The sequence below is a fragment of the Ruditapes philippinarum genome, unplaced genomic scaffold (assembly GCF_026571515.1).
Source record: "Ruditapes philippinarum isolate M1 unplaced genomic scaffold, ASM2657151v2 ctg9204_1_1_1_1, whole genome shotgun sequence".
NCBI classification, from domain to species: Eukaryota; Metazoa; Mollusca; class Bivalvia; order Venerida; family Veneridae; genus Ruditapes; species Ruditapes philippinarum.
This window is the reverse complement of record NW_026859439.1, coordinates 1158-22591: the sequence shown is the minus strand read 5'-3', so window position 1 is coordinate 22591 and position 21434 is coordinate 1158. Positions and strand designations below refer to the sequence as shown.

General features: G+C 32.7%; 1 protein-coding gene across 1 annotated transcript; it reads left to right on the top strand.

Annotated features, from left to right (window-relative positions):
- Positions 1 to 67: 67 nt before the first annotated feature.
- LOC132756528 (atrial natriuretic peptide receptor 1-like) lies at positions 68 to 17882 on the top strand (the record flags this gene model as incomplete). Its single annotated transcript, XM_060747620.1, is given in 12 exon segments — positions 68 to 207; positions 4420 to 4540; positions 5232 to 5385; positions 6763 to 6947; positions 7437 to 7577; positions 10020 to 10171; positions 11816 to 11888; positions 13034 to 13163; positions 14630 to 14716; positions 15903 to 16046; positions 16935 to 17056; positions 17674 to 17882. Coding segments are annotated over 12 exon segments (1563 nt in total), but the record flags the coding sequence as incomplete, so codon positions are not given.
- Between the last annotated feature and the right edge of the window lie 3552 nt (positions 17883 to 21434).

Here is a 21434-nt window from a genome sequence, read left to right as displayed (position 1 = left end):
AAAACCACTGCCGTCTTCTAGAGGAATATACAAATCGAACTGGCTTTCCACTAAGTATGACGTCATTATAATGTGATGACGTAATTGTCCAGAAGGCGGGTAGAAAACAACTGCAAAAAAACAACAACAACAACAACGCAAAAGTTTCTTCCGTTAGAAATCATGGAGGAACACAATTCAGTGTGTTTTTCTATACTATGCTTGTTGGTAAGTTTCAGCGTTGTACATAAAATAAATATGTTTTTAATTTTGATATCATTTACTATAATAGATGTGATAATTTATTGTTCGTCTGCTACAATGGCCGCCGCGTTCACATTTTATTTTTATGGCGCGAAATAGATCTAAGACTACTGTATAAAATAGTGACGTTTTTGTTGTATTTGTTTGGAGTTCTGGTCATACAAGTTCAATACCAAACTTTATTTTCAAAACTAAATTGATTTTGCCTTTAAGAATATTAGATGGCTTTCCGTTCTGACTTCTGGATGAAATCACGAATCCCCGCGGGTATGCGTCTTTGTCCATTCAGGTGTGATCAGAAATGTGCACACAGTATGCTAAGCTATCCACTGTTTTCATCATTTAAGTGAGAGGACGCGTTGCTTTTGCCGTTTTGCTTATTGTTGTCCCAGCGGTAGTTCTGGCTTACAGAACTTTATAAAATATGATAAACAACATCAACAAGGAATGAAGGCAACCCCCAAACTACCAAGCAACAAGAACAAGCGGCAAGAAGCCCTAATTAAAGCACCCCAAAGTGAAATGCGCAATGCAGAGTATGGATACCGATAGGATCATCACATAAATGATACCTAAAGAGAAACAATAGTAACTGAAAAGGAAATAAAATGATTGATTAATAGGCCCACAGTAAAAGGGCACAGGGGAAGGGAAGTCAGGAGATTCGGAGAAGGTAGGGGCAAAATTAACAAGAGCTGTCCGTAAGACAGCGCGCTCGACTTTTTTATTGCTTGCCAATAAAAAAAGTTTTTGCAGTAAAAGGCAATACAAGAATCTCTGTATTTTTAAAGTGAACAATGGCAATAATTCAAATAAAATCTTTGACAGAATTACCTTCTCCTGGACATGTTTGGGAATCATGATTGTAAACAAGTATTCCAACTTTCAAATTAATATCTCAAACAGTTCAGTCAAAAAGTGGACTGGTACTAAAAACTTAACCAAGATTCTAAGTCGATAAAAGGCCTTAATTTTTAAAACAAATCCTTGACAGAGTTACCTTCTCTTGCGTACAGATGGGGGTAATGATGTGAAATAGCATTAAAAGTTTCAAAGCAATATCTCAAAGGGTTAAGGCAATAAGTGGATTTTACCCATATTCAATGTATTTTCTAAGTCAAAAAGGGGCATAATTCTGTCAAAAACCTTGACAGAGTTATGTCCTCTTGTCTGTTGATGAAGGTCGTGATGGTAAACAAGTATGGTCAGTTTCAAAGCAATACCTCCAATGGTTTTGAAATAAAGTGAGGTGGTACAAAAAACTTAACCAAGCTCAATACACTTTCTAAGTCAAAAAAGGGCCATAATTCTGTCAAAACCTTGACAGATTTATTTTACTCTTGCCCCCTTTTAAAAATTGGGGGTTTTTAAATGAGGGTTTTGAAAAAAAGGTAGGGAAAAAGTTTAAAAGCCATACTTTGTAATATTTTTTTAAAATAAGTGGGGTGGAAACGAAAAAATTTTAAACCAAGGGGGGGTAGGACCGGGGGGCGGGTGGATAGCCCCCTTTTTTAAAATTAAAAAAATTTTCGAGCAAAAAAAACAAAAAAAAACCAAAGGGGAAAAAGGGGTAAGATCCCTTGCGGTAAAATTGAAAAAAAAAAACAACAATAACACAAAAACAAAAGGGGTCGTAAAAAACAGAAAAATGAAACAAAAAAAAAGGGGGGAAAGACTTTACATCTTTGGGAAACACATAAAAATTGGCACATTTTTGGGAAACCCTTTTTGGGCCAAGCATAAGAAACTGTAAATGTTTTTAAAAAAACCGGGCCCAAAAACCCACCTTTTTTAGGGTTTCCTTTTAAACGTTTAAAAATCCTTATTTTAAAAAATAAAAAAAAATATTAACAAATGATTTGGAAAAATATTTTTTTTTTTTAAAGCTTTTTTGGGCCCAACCCAGGGGTTTTTTTTCAAAATAATTAATATAAAAATGTAAAAAATCTTTTATCCCTAAATTTTTTTAATTTATTTTTAAACCAAAGAAAAATGCATATTGTTTTTTTTTTCCTGAGAATTTTTGATGCAAGAGGGGATAAATTTGGGACTATCAGCCCTACTTTTAAAAAAAACCCCTTTCCCTTATAAAAAACCCACAAAAAAAAGGGCCCAAATAAAAATAAAAAATTCACTTTGCTTTAAAATTTTTCTCAAAAAATTTTAAGAAAAATTTTGAAAAAACCGGGCCCCCCAACCCTTTTTTTTTTTTTTTAAATTTTTTTGGGCTAGTTAAAATTTTTTTTGGGCTAAATGATATTTTGATATAAAATTACCCAATGACCATAACAAAGGTACTCAATATCTCAAAGGAAGACAGAGCAAGTAACAGTCATTGAATTTAAGATTTTAAATTTACTGGCCTGAATTCCAGTATTGAATTATTAAATCTTGCAAATTTGTGCTCGTCGGACTTGTCCAAAAAAGAAATTATGGAATTAGCTATTAAGAAAAGTTGTTATTTAAATACAGTTTCTCGTCAGTTCAATAAAGAACTTGTGGCCAATTAACTTTCAATAAATGTTGTTATTTAAAAAAGTTTGACTTATCTTACAATAACTTGAAAAGCATTTGACTCTATCTCAATCCATTGAGAAGTTGCAGCACTTTGAAATCAATTTTGATGGAAAAAATCAATGCAAAATAGTGACTTTTGGCAATTTTAAGATGTCCCCTCGTTGCCATGGTAACAGAAAATTTAAGCCTGATCATGTTGTTGCAAGGGCAATATGGTCCAGTCAACATTTGTGCCAAGTTTGATTAGTGTTGAAGCAGTTTTTGTAGTATTATAGCAATTTGAACTTGTAACGGGAGACTTTTCAATGAAAACAGCCATTTTTCATGAAATGTTCATGAAGTAAATGGGTTAATTAACACATAAGCATTATTAACACAGAAAAAAAAACAACACTATTTTACTCTTGACTTTAATTTTTCTGTCATGTAAACACATTTTTTTATGGTTTATTAAAGTTCCTGCATTGTCGCAATGACACATTAAATTCTACACCTGAGACAATAAGGGAGTAATTCTAAGTCTAGCATGTAAAAAGAGCATTTTAGCTGATCGGAACTGGCACTGGTAAACTTATTAATTTAAATAATTGCTTGAAAGAACCAGGGCTGTCGATTTTCCGCGGATTCGCGGAAATCCGCGGATTTCGTAAGCTCCTGGGTCATTTTTAAGATCGATGTAGATTCGACAAAGACAATAAATTCATTTGTCATATTTTATACAGTACCCAAAAACCGGCACACTATGGCTTTTATCATTACGCTAGCCGCCTATGGTAAGTCTGTAAGGCTAAGCGCTTTTCTATTGGTCAATCACTCTTGTCTGTTTGTCAAAATGTGGTATTTTTCGTTGTTTTTTAAGGGCTGATGAAACCTTGAAGGTCCAAACTAAAGTGTCTCTGAATGGCTTTAAAGGCAACCAGGGAAGTCAAATTTAGAGTCCAGGAAATTGATTTTTCAGGGCATACCAAATCATCAGAATCCAGGAGCTTCAGGCGGCTTTTGCCCCCTGGGGCCCACTGCAAGGGGGCTTACGCAGCCCCCTTTGTCCCCGCAGCGTATTTTTCCTTGATTTTTGCAATTTGCTGTTTTGCAGCCCTTTAGAACAGAGGGTTTTTTTTCTCTACTATGGGAATGGTGCTGGTAGTTCACCAGACTGATTGGGAAAAAAATGCGTTCTTTCGACCTAAATTGGGAATTTTTTCAGCATTTTTTCAGCTACAAATAAGATTGGTCATCATAAATAAAGATAGCTAACAGCTTCCACTGTACACTCGTAGAACTGTTTAGTGGTGATTTATATGAATATGTTGGATTTAAATGATTTCAGAGAAATCACTTGGCCTTGTGGGAATTTTGAACAGTCATTTTGGGAATTTTAACATTGGAAATTGGGTATTTTAATGTCTATTTTCTAATGGGAACAGTACTGCTTTAAGGTTGTAGTAATATATAAAGAAGAAATTTCATGAAAATTTTGTATTTGGTTAAAGCTAAGTTACATTTATAAATTTTGTAAACACTTTTTGTCTTACAAAAGTCCAAATAGCCTGGCCTACAGTGTGTCAAGCATGTTACTTGTTCTATTTATATTTTATAGAATGATTTCCTGATCTACATGTATGTAAATATGCTTTATACCTGCTTTATCTTATCTTCCAGGTGTTTAGCAGAATTGATTATGTGAAAGGGTGGCATGGCTTCAACAATTATCGATTCCATTGTTGGGATTTAACCGCATCACAGGATAATCAAAATCCTCTAAATGATGAGCATTGTGAAGGTAAACTATATTTTGAATTAAACATTTTGAAAGTGGGGGTAAACCTATTAAGTATTGCATGATAATAATATCTGTCATATATTGCTGTTCGGATCGGAATACATGTATCCTTCCTGACTGGGTATATGCCCATATAAGGGCCGTAATGGCAGTTGCTGCTGAGGGATAGATATTGCTAGTATATGAACCATTAACAGATAGTTTATGAATTTACAATTCTATTTATATTAATGACGTCATCTTATAGGCAAGCAGTTTCATTCTTAATGACATGCCATTTTGACCTGGTTTGTTTTTAAAATGTGCCAAGATGATGCCATTTGATTTGTATAGCATGAGACTCATCTGGCACCCTCCTCATGCCGGATGAAATTCCGGTCATAGTTAATGACTAACAGTCATCAAATTTATCAATGGCCCGATGGCTCATGGCAAGTGGAAATTAGTTCAGGCCCGTGAAAATTTTAAGAAAATTTAGGGAAATATAAAGAAGAATAAATTCAAAACTGGAATTCTGGCTAAAATTCATTGACTGTGATATGCAAAAATTAAAGGTCTTTTAACTGACATAAAAGTAAATCTTGATTGCTCAAAGCTTCAGTCATTTTCGCTTTTTTTATTAACAATTTGTTTAATGATGATATCGTGTACAATTTTCATGCTTCAAAGCAATCTTTCAATTGTCTTTCAGAAAACTTCAAAATGAAATGGGTGCTAAAGCCACCAGATGAAATGCGTGCACAGGATCCTTTTAATGTTACTTACTTCCTGCAGGTTCAACCAGGTTTCTATAAATGGGCAGTGGACAATGGTCATTTCACTGGTGTTGGTCCAGGAGATTTGGAGTAAGTGTGAATAAAAATTTTGGTAGTACTGGGGTGTGTACAGGTATAAATAAAATACTGGTATTCATAAGTGTGTGACATCAGATCAAATGTTTCCAAATTTATTGTTGCATGTGCAGATCTAGCATATATCAAGATTTTGCACTAGACAATATCTAGTAGGGATTAAACGATGATCGAGTATAATCGATAATTGATCCTTTATACGAACGATTAGCGATGATCGAATATAAAGTTCAATAATCGATCATCGGTTATTTATCTTCTTGCTGTTACTTAAGTGACTCACTGTATTATAACAACACTTTAAAGTAAAGCCAGCTTTGGTTTACCCAATAATTTTCATTAAAATGAATGAGAAAGCATACTGGTGACCATGAGGTTAATAGTTGACAGTGAGGCATTTTTAAGTTTACAGACATACTATGCTCAAATTTGAAATTAGAAAATTGCTACACAGTCTATTTGTAAATATGAAATAAACATGTTTTGACTTCAAACAAAGAAGATATGTATAAAATTATTCTACACACTAAACTAAAATTTAAAATTATTCTACACACTAAACTAAAAATGGTTACAATATAAGTATACGACATTAAAAAAACCTGGCATTTTTATTAATGACCAACTTCTCTTGTTCCAATACATAGCTTATTCATTCCTTTATTGGATTGAGACATAATAATTTCATAGATATAATGAATTTATTTGATTAAAATATTTTACTCAAGGATGAACATAAGCATGAGTTACTAGTTTATTTCAGTTGATTAAGTGGTAGTTACACAAAATATAGAATATTAATGGAATTCTTATAAATATTAAAGCATGATATGTGCATTGTACATATTTTCTTTGTTATCATAAATGTTTCGCTTATATAATCGATGATTGATCGAAAAAGGTTGTTCGATTATTTTCGATTATGATTTTTGTCCGATTAAGAAACCCTAATATCTAAACACTATCCAATTACTAATATAATTGTTGACTTCATATACCCAAAGACCCTTCTTTGTAGAGGCCGAATATAGGCTACTAAGCCCCCAACCAAACTAGCCTCTTTTTATCCCCAGCTTGGTCCTCAAAATCCCCCAGTCTTTTGAAATTTACCATAGAATTTCGAACAAAATTTAATGATGGTGTTGAATAAAGGTATTTTACTGCCCGATTAGTATTTCCCAGTGCTTTTTCACTTTCTAGTTTTGAAGAACTTGTTAAAAGTTTGTGTTAAATTTGAGACCACTTTTCCCAAAGTATGCCAAAATCATGCATATTTTCCCCAAAAATGGTGTTTTGGCTCTGTATAAAACTTCCCTAATAGGGACGTTGGTAACTCTATTAAAAAAAATTAATATTGAATTCACTCTTCAGCACTGAAGCAAAGGCAAAAACTTGGTGTGAAGACACGTCATGTCCAACAGATGGTAGGACAATAAAAAAGACTGACTGCTGTGTACATCACGTGAATGTTCATTCTTGTCCCAAAGAAAAAGGAGGACTATGTGGTCCATGGCTGAAACATGATGGATCTACATACACTCACTCGGCTGTTAAAGGTATAATTGGCCTCTTTTTACAATTTAATGTAGTTGTTGGCAAATTTCACAATGTCACAAATGGTAAAGAAAATGTTATTGCATTTGATCATAAGCAAACTTCCTTTAGGTCAACATCTAAAATCTTTTGTCTAAAAACTAGAATTTTCAGGTTAACTTTTTTATTCAAAAGTTTTTTTTTTTTGTTTTTTGTTTTTTTTAAGTTGATTTAAATTCTAAATGTCAAGAAGGGCTGTGAATATATATTGCTTTTGAATTTTTTAAGACTCATTTTCTTTTAAGCAAATAGAAAAATCCTGTGATAAGCAAGAATATTAAAAATGAATAAAACAAGTGTGCCAGCTTCATGGAAAGCAAACTGATTTTTAAAAAAAAAATTACCTTGATCAAATTGGATTCATTTTTTTTACAAGCTTGAAGCATATTTTTATATTTGCCAAAATAAAAAATGCTCAGTGGTTTTATAAGAGTGTTGTACTTGTATTTTAGTTGGACCAATAGATCAAGGAAACTGGACAAGTCTTATACCTGGTATAGCCACGGATGGGTTGACAGATCTCATTGCTCATTTCAAGATTGCTAATATGCAACTGGCTCTTCAAGCAACAATTAAAGTACTTCCAAGAACAGGTAGTTATGTTGTGTTCTTTGTTCAGATGATAGCTTTAGATTTACAGTGATTTATCATTATGATACAGGGTTTTTAAAGTCATTAAAAGTGCTAAAGTTTGAATTGTTCCTATAAAAGGGGTTAAGTCAAAACAAAAAGTTCTTGAGTTTGGTGACACCGTCTTAAAAAGGTCGCTTAAAAAGTGCTTAAATTTGTGTGAAAATGTGTTCAAAAAGGGAAAGGACAACCTTTGTAACTGCATTTGTAATGGTTCAACAAATGAATCCATTTGGTGCCAAAACCGTTCAAATTTTTGCTGAAGGTAACACTTATAATTTAGCATATTGTAAAATTCACATAATATCATAGTGCTTTTAAAATTGATTAAAGTTTTAAAATAAAGTCTTCAAAATAGTATCATAAAGACTGTTTTTAGTCATGGAATCATTGGTAACAAGTAATATAATATAATTTGTCACCTTTTTGTGCGGCATTGAGTTTATTGAGTTTAGATGTAATAGGAGTTAACCTATGAGGGTGTAACAGTTTACCAGTATACCCAGTGTCTATTCTAGGACGCGCGATTGCGTGATTCACGCTAGTAATTCAGAGATCGCGCACAATTTAAAATCATGTGAGTGACAATCGCGCATCTATAAAAAAAGTTAATAAAACCGTAAAACTTCCATCATACATTATATTTGGTTGTTTTGTTTACATTTACACCGAAAACCGAAGGGAGGTAACTGTAAGCTAATTATAATAATAAAGTACCGTATGGTATTGGTTACGTGAGTTGACGGAAATTAACGGAATGTTCCGTATCGACCGGAACTAGTGTGCTAGGTCTGACAGTTGGGCGCCATTTTAGTGTAGTAAATAATCAAGAAAAATGAGGCAATTCCTAGCTTGGCTACGATCTAGATGTGAAAGATAGGCCGATTATTTGTATTGTCAATCCCTTGATAATCAATTGTGGCAGTTCTGTAATAATTTGTTTTCGTTTGAAAATTAAGGGGGGACAACTTCTGCTGCCTTAGATAAATATTATCGTTTTAATTATTTCATTGGTTGAACGCCTCAGTGTATACTTAATGCAGACGATTTAACATTGGCAGTTTATATTGGCACCCTTTGATTTTGAAAATCGCCCCCTTTTTTGAAATAGAGGGGGGGAAATCAGCCCTATTTTTCAATTCCTAGAATAGACACTGTATACCCATGTATTGCAATATGAAAAAAGTAAATTTCGTACCGCTGTACAATTTTCTGAAAACCAGTATTAAAAATTTAATAATAATTTACAACCCATGGCTTTTTTTTCCTTCTATTATAGGGACAGGTAAAAGGCTGCTTCCCCAAAGAAAAATTCTTTTAAATTCATGCAGTTTTCCCCAAAAATTGAATTTACATCAAGTTTTTTCTTCACCTTTTGCAAATATACCATGTAATTTTTCCCAAAAATAAAGGGCTTCAGGCTACTTCCCCAACCTGTGAAAAAAAGCCATGCAGTCTTTTTGAATTATAAAAAATGCTAAACATTAGTGTTGGGTATCGGGCACAAAAATCACTATCGATAATCGGACCACAACAATCGATTGTCTGCCGATAGTATAATCAAGTTTTGCATTTTTTATGGCCCTTTTCTCTGTTAAGCTACCAATCCTATTATGTATTTTTTATACAGTAGTGACCACATTTTGAGAATAAATAAACTCTTGTCATCAAGATTAAAGTAAGATTTACTCTTTGAATTCAAAACAAACAACACAAACTTTGTAACAGGCAATTTTTGTATAACACAACTTTATGGCAGTCAATATTAGTACAAATGTACTACTACTAGTCAATAGGTCAAAATATTGTAGATCACTAATTTAACTACAGTAGATATGTAAGTTTATAATATAATGTTATTACACACTATAATTTTCTAAAGTAGTATTAACAATATAGTATAGGCAATTCAGCGGTGGTAGAACATTCAAATAATCGATTTTTAAAAAGGACTATCGATTGTTGCCGATTTTTGGGTGGTCCGATTAGTTATCGATTTTCAGAGACAATCGGGACAACACTACTAAACATGTCCTGATTTAGATCAAGAAGTTCAAGAAACAAAACTTAGTTATCACAAGAACTATACATCATTTGAAAACTTTCAGATTTTAAACAAGAGGCGATGAAAAATGGACTTTAAATACACATAATACAAGATGAAGGGCAAGCTTAATATCATTAAAGTTTAATTTAGCACCTAAAACTCCCTTTTTAAAAATGAAAATTACCAATTTTGATGAGTGTTTCTGTAGCATATTCAAATATTTTCAGGCACACTCTGTGGTAGTTCTCTCATAGACAGAATTCTATCCATTGTGTAACAGTTCCTCCTATGTGATAAAAGCACTTTCCCGATCTGTGAATTTGCTTCAATTAAACACAATATCATCTTAAATTTCCAGTGTGCGGTGATTCTAATTGTGAAACAACTGAGGGTGAAAATTGCGAGACCTGCCCAAAAGATTGTGGTAAATGTCCCTTGAAAACATGGGAAATTGGACTTATTGCAGCTGCTGGGGTTGTTTTTATTGGCACAATAGCTGGAATATATGGGGTGAGTTTCTTTGAAATCTCTAATGTATTGTGTTTTAAAAAAAAAAAATCAATTATCATATTGAGTTTGTATTTGTCGCAGTTATGGTCTGGTAGAGATAATATTTGGTACTCATCGTTACAACGTATAGATGAGTACCTTTGTACTAGCGTTTTTAATACAAAACCAGTTTATGTACATTCTTTGTTCACTCGAATGATTCGAGCTGTATTTAATCGGGATTTTCATATTCGGAAATCAGTTTCTAGCGAGGAACTCTTAGGGACACTCACACATTCAAATTTAATGCCAAAATTATTTTGTGAAAAGTACAATTTTTTTAGAAGCATACATTTAGCATTGCCTAAATAAAATGTATTGTTTAATTTTTAACGGAAACATAGTGTAGACATTTTGCATCGTTTTGTATAAATGTTAAATGTTTTGCAAGGATGTGGCCCAACATTCGGTGGTATTTGACAGTCACATTCCTGTGATGGCAAATGGGCACAGGTTTCCAAAAATATTTTCACTTAAATAACACTGAAATCAATTAAAAAACTTTAAAAGGGTTTTTTTGTTTTTGGTTTTTCCTGGGCGAGTCGACCACGATTTGCAGAACATTTATATGACAGAGATAAAATTTATTAACCAATTACAATATTTATTGCTTTATGCTATACAAAAAAAGACGTGAAATATATTTTCAGTTTTATATTGGAAATCATTACTAAATGGTAGATAAAGTTTTAATTTATTTTTATAAGTTATTTTAGGACTTGAAAATTCAGAATTCAATTGCAGCTTAGTCAGCTACAGTTAATCCTTGGGTTTGAATTCCCAATTGAGTCAGTCCAACCTTTAGCTCCAGCTTGTGGGGTGGTTTTGACCCCTGGTGTAGCTTTAAGTATATAGCGCCATACGTTAGCCAAAACCATCTTTCCTGTTTGAGTGCCTTATGACCTAAATTTTGTTGGTTTGCGATTAAACCAAACAAAACCTAACCCAAAAAAGACTTTGAATTTCTTGGTTCTTGGTCTTTTGTTCGGGTAAATTTCTCAAAAAGTATCACAGATATTTACTTCAAATTGTAGTTCTTGTTCACTTTCAAATATAAAATGCATTTGTAGGGAGAGATAATGATGAAAACCTTTTTGCTTTACTATTACCCTTGTTAGACTTTTTCTCAAAAACCATAGTCATTAGAAAATCTTCCCCTGACAGTAAATTGGAAAGTCAATGAATGACCTTGAAACAGTGTTGATGTGACTTGTAATTCAAACTAACACACTTCATTTTCAGTATAAGCTACAAGTATTAATCACATTAATCCGATTTTCTACCATGCTTAATTTACAAAGATCATAAACTATAAGGTCAATGAAGTGAGAAAACTCATCATTCTGTAATTTTCAGGAAAATGTTCAAAATTACAAAACTGTAGAAAAATCGTAAAAATCATTGTTTTTCTTAGTACAGTTTTGAATGTCTTAGATTTTTTTTTCTTTACTTGTGTTAATATTACCTTATGGCTGTCTTATTTGTCCAGTATAAAGTTATTTGATAGTTTGCACTTCCTTTTGTTGCACAATTTTTTAGTTATTTTCTCTATGAAATGAATAGATGACATTAACAGTGAGTTTAATGTTATTTCTATGATTTCAGTACTTTGCTTGGCAGAGAAGAAAGTTACTTTGGGATGAGACATGGATAGTACCATTTGAAGATGTCAAACTAGGTAAAATATTAGTTTATACTGAATATTCTCTGATCATGGTTTCTGTCACTAATTTAGTAAATTAGGAAGAAGAGTTAACTTCTTGTTGTTGTTTTTTTTAAATAATCACTTAACTTGCAAATTTGGAAAGTAGCTTGTTTACGTTTAAATATTTTGGGAAGTTGCATGATTTTAAAGAAAAGTTTCAATGGGAGGAGGTGTTAAGAGGCCAGGCAAGTGACCCTTAAAATTTTTTGGCTCTTCATGAAATGTACTCAAAAAAAATTGTAATAATTAAACAAAAGGCTCTAATTTACTTTTTACTGTTTATTATGGGTAAAATTGGCTTTATTCATTTGCATAATGTAAAAAATGTTTATAATACTTTTCATTCTTTTTATATTATCTTCAACATAAGCTTGAATACTTATTTCATTCATTCTAATGCATGTGCCCACTAAGCTAAAATAATGACCTAATTAGGGCTAAGTGTAGACATTACTGAATACTTATGTGCTGTATAAAACTTCGTCAAATGCTGCTGTTATGAAACTGATGCTTCATACGTGTTCAGTCAAGTCTTATACCTTAGTCATAAGGGCAATTTCGTTATCTCATTCAATAACAGTATTAAAGTTGAAATTCCTGCCCGTATCTGCAGTTTGATTGATTTCACATCAAAACTTCATTTATTTTAAATGTTTAGAGGAACATCATATGAGCCGCGTCATGACAAAACCAACATAATGGGTTTGCGACCAGCATGGATCGATACCAGCCTGCGCATCCCCGCAGTCTGATCAGGATCCATGCTGTTGGCTTACCAAGTCCATTACAAGTAGAGAAACTGAAAGCGAACAGCATGGATCCTGATCAGACTGCGCAAATGCCCAGGCTGGTCTGGATTCATGCTGGTCATTATGTTGCTTTTGTGGTGACATGGCTCATTTGGATCAGAAGAATTATTCTCCCTTGTCAGACGAGTTTGATTATTTTTTTCTTGGCGACCCGAACTTTCACTCGCAAATGCAAGTGGCATTAGTGGATTTGTCGAGGCCTGTGCTATAATTAGGACACTGTTGTATAAGGTGAAAATTAAAGTGCATCTGAATATGAATGTCTTTTCAATTTTTTAACTAAGTGAGTACATTAATGACATTTTATAGATGAAGGTTTGCGTGGAGCCTTTGGTAGTATGATAGGAAGTGCTGTAGAGTTAAATAAGAAACAGTCAGAAGGTGGTGTTAGTGTAATGCAAACAGGAGGAAAACAAGTGTTTGCACAGACATGCCAATAGTAAGTATACATTGATTACATAATGCTGCATACTCTTAGAAGTAAATGACCTAATTGACTTTTTATTTCCTGAAGGTTGATGAGAATGACAATGTATACAGTGATTTTCCTACTTACATAACAGACTCTGAAAAAAGGTCTCTTCCCAATTGAAATCTTAATTCTTAAAAATCGTGCAGTTTTCAGTGTCTATTCTAGGACGTGCGATTGCGTGATCCACGCTAGTATTTGACAGATTGCGCACAATTCATAATCATGTGCGTGAAAATCGCCCATCTATAAAAAAAGTTAATAAAATCGTAAAACTTCCATCCCGCATTTTGTTTACATTTACATCGGAAACCGAAGGGAGGTAACTGTTAGCTAATTATGATAATTTAGTACCGTATGGTACTGGTTACTTGAGTTGACGGAAATTAACGGAATGTTCCATACCGACCGGAACTAGTGTGATATATGTCTGACAGTTGGGCGCCATTTTAGTGTAGTAAAAAATCAAGCCATTTTAGTGTAGTAAAAAATCAAGAAAAATGAGACAATTCCTAGCTTGGCTACGATCTAGACAGGAAAGATAGGTTGATTGTTTGTATTGTCAATCCCTTTATAATCAATAAGATAGGTCGATTGTTTGTATTGTCAATCCCTTTATAATCAATTGCGACAGGTCTAAAATAATTTGTTTTCATTTTTAAAAAAAGGGGAGACAACTTCTGCTGCCTTACATAAATATTTCGTTTTAATTATTTCATCGGCTGAATGTCTTGGTGTAAACTTAATGCAGACGATTTAATATTGGCAGTTTATATTGGAACCCGTTGTTTTTGAAAATCGCCCCCTTTTTTGAAATAGAGGGGGGAAAATCACCCCTTTTTTTGAATTCCTAGAATAGACACTGTGTTTTCCCAAACATCTGAACTTAAACCAGCTTTTTTACTTCCCAAATCATCATTTTTGGCACTATTTTTTCCCCAAATCAAGAGGTTTAGGTCTCTTCCAAATTAAGTAAGAAAAGTCACTGGTATAAATCTGTCCTGATGTCTTTTTTTTTGTAATTTTCAGGTGTCTAATTTAACTTCTTGTTTTTTCTTTTGACTTTAGCAATTTTTTTTTTTACATAAGATTTTGACATTACAAATTGATATGAAATGGAAATAATCAATCACTCGCTGCCTTTTGAAATGAATGTTTGTACATGATATCGTATACGCAACAATGCAGCTATGGAAAATTAAGGGGCTTTTAAATGGATGTAAAACTTGGGGGTCAAAGCTTAACATTGGTCTGTTAACATGGAAAACTTGAGGGACGTTGGTAACAATTTTAATGGCTTTTTTATAAATTCTTGTTAGTTTTGTTTACTATAGTAAAAAGTTATGAGTTTAAAGAGATTGAGTTGTAATACTATGTTTCTTTCATAATAATGTTATTAAATAATACAATGAAAGTGTAAATTTGTCAATTTAAAGTGATGGCAGAACATGTGCTGTGAGATCTGTTACTAAACAAGACTTCAGTCTTACAAAGAAAGTCCGTCTGGAAGTCAGAGAAATAAGGTAAACTGATACTTTAGCTTTTAAATTGATCCTTATTTTCCAAGGAAGCATTTGGGTGGCAGGGTGGGAAAAACAAGATTACAAGAATAATTAATTCTTTTGTTTAAAATAATTGCAGGAACATATTGTTTAGCAAGACTGAAACCAAGAAAGACCAAACAATTTATGTATGATTTGTCTGAAATATTTTTTTTATATATATAATTTTTTTTTTTATTTTTTATTTTTTTTTTTTTTTTTTAATATCTACAAAATATTGACCTGCAAAGTTTACCTTAGCCTGCTGAATTTGTTAAACTTGTCTGGCTTCCATTTTTGGAAGTATTTAGCCAATAGTCAATTTGTCATGGATCAGGTCAGTACTGCTACAATTTCATTCAAGTCCACAGTATTGACTTCAGTGAAATAAAATTGTGTATTTAATTTCACTTTTAGAATCTCATGAACTTTTTCACAAAAAAAATGATAACCAGTTACTTCAAGAAATGTTTTCCCTCCTTGTTTTGAATACGGGACCGGCATTCCCATTTTTCTGAAAATCTTTTTTCCTTAAAATATGTATAATTATTTAAACTTAAATGTTTTTCGATTAGGGGACCTACTGTAGCCTCCAAAAGATTGAGAGAAAAAAATGCAGGGCTTTTTTTCCTTCTATAACAGGGGCCGATATAAGGCCCCTTCACAATTCAAAATTGCACTTTTTTTCACAAAGTGGCGGAAAAAAATTCACAATTTCAAAAGAAATTTCACAAAATATTGGGACTTTGTCTTTGAAATACATTGTTTACCGTCTGGTAAAACATTATTAACGCCAATTTCAAGAACACAGAAATAGTTTTAATCAAGTTAAATGGTTTTAGCACATGTTAATCGGGTTAAGGGTTTAAGTACCGACTTGAAGGAGATTTTCCGGTTTCATAATGTCGCTAAATGCCAAATAATATGGAAATTTTTTTCACAATTTTATGACAAATCTCGCTTTTTTTCACAAAATGAACAGGTCCAGGCCCCTTCACAATTTTGGCAAAAAATGCCCTGAAATGAATGCATAGAACTTCAATATAAACTTAAAACTGCTTTCATAAATTTTGACATGAAACATGGTAATTTTACTTCATACACAAGATTTCTTGAAAAAAAATTGTATAAATGATATAAAGAAGGAAATTTTTGTACTTTTTTCCAGAGAATGTGACAATGTAAATTTGTGTAAATTTGTTGGTGCCTGCATCGAGATTCCAAACATGTGTATACTGTGTGAGTACTGCCCTAAGGGAAGTCTTTCAGATGTTCTGCTCAATGAGGAGGTCCCACTCAACTGGGCTTTCAGGTAACTTGTCATTGATTTGTGCTCCTAAGACCTTTTAATGTTCAAAAAGAATGTAATTTTTTTGAGTTTTATACTAGATTTTATTACTTTTAATTTGAACTTAGATCTTTAAAAAAAAAGACATGTCACCACATTGACTTTCTAATTCAAATCCTAGAAGAAAAATAAAATCAATTAATTATGGTATTTATTTCACAGACTGACTGCATCTTTGGAGATGCACATTTTTGCACTGTAAATAACAAAAGGCACTTAATTTACACTCCTTTCCCTTAGGTAAGAGACCACATTTTGAGGTATGTTACCCTGACCAATAAAATTCTGAGATTCATGACAAAAGCTCAGTAAAAAGTTTTATAACCTTGAGGCCAAAGTTCAGGACTTATCAGTGGGAGTGAGGGCAAATGTACCTCCTTTGTTAAACCATCTGTCAACAAATACCACATCTTCCTTCAAGCATTGCTATGATGAAGCTAGATTTTTTAATAGATTACTGTTTCATGAATTAATAGGATAATAATTATATATATTTAAAACATACTTCACATTCAGACATTTTTTAGGGTTTTAGGAGTCCTTTCCTTTAGATTAGGGGAAAATAAGCACAATTTTTGTTAATTTTAAATTAAAAAGGGCACACAATTCTTATGTGAATAAATCTGCATTTATCAAAAGAGTTTTTTGGAGGATAAGACAGTCATCGAATTTAGCACTGGCCCTGTGGCCCATGGCCAGTGAAATATAGTTTGGGCCAGTGAAAATTTTAAGAAAATTTAGTTAAACATATAGTACAATAAATTCAAACCTGGAATTTGGGCTAGTAAATTAAAAATCTTTAATTCATTGACTGTTAAGATGTAAAAAGCTTTGATATTTTTGTTTCCTCAGGTTTTCATTTGAGGGTGACATCGCAAGAGGCATGGCATATCTTCATTCTCGGAAAATAATCCATGGTCGACTGACTTCTAACAATTGCGTAGTGGATGACAGATGGACAGTAAAAATTTCAGGTTAATTTAGCTGTTTTGACATGGCTCTGATAAAAAAATCAAGATCAGTGAAAATATTGCTTTATAAACCAATAAAAAAAGTGTGATTCACACAAATAAAATGAATTTATATGATTTCTGGCATAAATGGTGGTTGGTAACTTGACGTGGCATAATTGTCCGTCTGTCTGTATTAGACATATCAGTGTCTCCTAAATAACATAATAACAAGTACAAATGTATGCTCTGTTGAAGGTCTTCACATACTTAGTAAGGAGGTTGGTCATGGCTAGTAGATAACCCCTTTAGATTTTAAGATCGTTTAGTACGGGGTCAATGTCACATGTGTTATATGGTCAGTAACTTATGAAGAAATACGCTCTAAGGTTTTTGAAACTTGGTAGAGACATTTCTTATCACTTATTGTTATGACATAAAAACATACTTACAGTTTGGAAAAATATTTTTGATTGTGTCTCTTAAAATCTTAGTTGAGTGTTTATCTTACCCATATGTTTCTCTTGTTAATGTTATCATACATTGAAAATTTAACCCAGGAAAATCTCTGAAACAATAATTTTGTGCAGTTTCTGATAGTTAATAAAATAGAAATAAGTTCAAAATTAGCTTTATTTCAGATTTTGGATTAAACACTTTACGTTTTAATCATATCACTGATCCAATGGAGCTGGAAGAGAAGGCTTACCGAGTTCAACGTACACGTATATACATGGCACCAGAATTCGGAGATGCTGACCCATATGATTACAATGCAACAATGCCTGGTGATGTTTATGCCTTCGCAATAATTATGCTTGAAATTGCCATAAGAAATGATCCTTATGGGGTAAGCTAGTATAACGAAATAAATAAATTACATTGTATTTATTACTGTATAATTGATGTTACTACTTAGTTTACATGAATTCCTTTGTTGATAATTATGTTGTTTAATGTTTCAGGCATATTTTCTATATAGGACATTTTAAATAGTTAATATTTATTTTCAGAACACATAAAAGAAGGTAGCTAAATCTGTTAATAACCTTTGTATTAATATTTTCAAGGGTTCTCCCTTTGATTAAAAATACTTTTACAAAGAAAATCAATAGGAACATATATGCAGATTTATCTCAAATCTTAACATCTAGGAGACGTCATATCCAGGAATAACGATAAGTGATATGCCAGTTTGGCGCCATTTTAATAGTGTAAACTATAACATCAACGATATTGACGTCAAAAATAATTCAGCATTTCGAGCGTGATATTAACAAAGGACTTTGCCTTGAAGAAGTATGAATTCGAAAATTGAAACCTTCATCACCACAGGAACTGAATCTTAGAATACAGTAGACAATTTCGACTGGACAAAATAAAGAAGTATATACAGCTACTTAAAATTGATTGACGAAGAAGAAAAACAGTTCAGAAACAATATAGCTTCATTTGTGATAAATGTGGGTATATAGAATCATCTTAATATCAGAAATATTGACATAACAAATCGCATATGATAAACAAAAAGAAGGTATGGAAACAAAATTTCAATGTCAATAGTGCCAAAGATTGTACAAGAGAAAGAATGATCTAAAGCGTCACTCCCTGAAAATACATCGCTTCGAAAAAAGGATCTACAGAAGGGTAGAATGTGAATCGAAACCAATTAAATCAAAGCCAGACTTCCTGAAAGTTGAAAAAAACTGTCAGACATTCGGTCTGACAAACCATGATAATCTGTCGGACCGCAACAAAATCTGTCAGACCAAATAAAATTGATCAAAATCAAAGAAAAACTTGTGTTTGTATTTCTAAGACACTTTTTGGTTTTAATTTTTTTGCCATAAAAATTGGCACAATCCGTACAGCGCATTTTCATCTCCTCCATGCATACACCAACGGTTCATGGTCCTGCTTCCATTTTTCCTTAAATTTTGTCTTAGGTCTATTCTTTTCATCCTTTTATTGCTGTTCTGCGCGCTCCTCTGACATAGATTTTCAATTTTTCCAAGGTTTGGCACCTTTAGCGACGCCATTTTGTATACATGCGGCTTCGATAAAAGCCGGACTGTCGGACCGATCCGGAATAAAAAATCGTCGGACCTGATCAAAATTTATCGGACATGTCCGTCGGACCAACGTATTTCAGAAAGTCTGCAAAGGTACATTTCAAAGCCTTAGAAAACCCTAAACAGCTCCAAATTTTAATGAAAATTCATTAATTCAGAATTGTCTTGGGAAAAACTGGTCAGCCATTCGAGAAGCAAACGACCAGGAAAACAACAAATCACACCTAGGAGATTCCTATCAACATCATCACTTATGTGAGACCAACAACACCTGTATCGCCGCTACATCCTACCCCAGTGATAAGCAGAGCTAATACACCAGACCTACCTCATGTGACTCCAATGCCCAGCACAGAAACCATTCTGACAAGATGAAACAGCCATGTTTCATTGACACAATGAACAAATAATAAGTGTAATACTAGAGTATATGGTATGTTTAACTAAGAATGAACACTAATATTTTTATAGTTTTATTGCAGACTTCCCGAAAGTTAAAAAAAACTGTCAGACATTCGGTCTGACAAACCATGAAAATCTGTCGGACCGAAACGAAATCTGTCAGACCAAATAAAATTGATCAAAATCAAAGAAAAACTTGTGTTTGTATTTTTAAGACACTTTTTGTTTTTAATTTTTCCGCCGTAAAAATCAGCACATTCCGTACAGCGCATTTTCATCTCCTCCCTGTCATACACCCATGATTCATGGTTCTGCTTCCATTTTTCATTAAATTTTGTCTCAGGTCTATTCTTTTCATCCTTTTATTGCTGTTCTGCGCACTCCTCTGATGTAGATTTTCGAATTTTCCCAGGTTTGGCACCTTTAGCGCTGCCATTTTGTATACATGCAGCTTGGATAAAAGCCGGACAGTCTGACCGATCCGGAATAAAAAATCGTCGGACCTGATCAAAATTTAACGGAACATGACCGTCGGACCGACGTATTTCGGGTAGTCTGTTATTGTGAATTACATAATTATTTTAGAGTTGGAACAGTGCCAAAATAACAATCTATTTATAGTAACGTTTAATAAAAAAGTGATGCGGAAAAGCTGAGTACGCTTAATGCTCAATTTTGAATTGCAATATAATTCCTGATGAAGGTTGTCGTACAACTGAAACTAGTAGAATAATAAATACAGTTAAAACTTGGCCCTGAGTACCTGTACGAAAAATCAGCATGGCTTTTATGAAAAACAGGACCGATTCAGGCCTGTTTTGAACCAGAATTGGCAAAATCAGGGTGAAATAGACATGGACCCTTAATTTTCAATAAATCTCACACAGGAATTCAAGTTTTTTCTACCCTGACACCGTCTTCATTTTGGTAAAAGTCAGGGTGGAGGCAGGAATATTTGCACTTTGAAAATATTTTGACACAGATTTTACTGACTTTGGTACATATAAGCAAAATCTACCCAGATATTTCAGAGTTAGAAAATGTTCAAGAACCAGTTTCAATATATTCTTTAAAGTTCTTCATTTCCAGCCTGAGTTTTCTGACTTAGAGTTATTAGAAATGAATATTGCAATACACAGTAATAATACAGTTTACATTGCTGTTCAGACAAAATTGAATTTTAAATTCAGAAGAAAAATGTTTTATAATGTCTATTTCTAGAAAGTATCACTTGATTTATGGTAAACTCCATTTAACAAAAATTATTTTCATTTCAGAATTATTTTTTATTATTTTTTTTAAAAATTAATAAGTGGATTATTTAGATCAAAATGATTTATTGTTATCTATGAAATTTATAAGGGGGTTTTAATTATTTAATTTTTGGGTTTTCCAAATTTTAACTTATGAAAAAAATTTAAAAGGGCAAAAATTTTGGTCAGCCTAAATAATTTAAGGGTTCAATATTTTTGGGTTTTTTTCCCCACCATCTCACCAATCTCCCAGCGGGAATCTCATAATGTTAAGGTAGTTTTTCTTTTAATAAAAACCCAAAAAAACCTCAAGGGGAATTTTATCCCAGTTTTTTCAAAGTATTTATTTTAAACGGGCTATCTGGGGGGATAAAAATGGGAAATTTAGGCAAAATTTGCCCAAAACAGCATTTTAAAATAAAGAGAAAATTTTCACACCCGAATTTTTCCAGGGAAGGTTGGTCTTTTTTGGGGAAAGATTGGGGTTAAGTTGTGATTTTATTAAAATAAATTTTTTACCACTTCTATTTTTAATATAAAAATTAGATTTGATAATTATATAGATAATGAGATTTAAGAATTCAACTACCCTAGCTATACATAACTCTCTTGGAAAATTTATTGTGAAACTTAAACATATATATAACATGGAGCATAATAGATGTGTTAAACTTC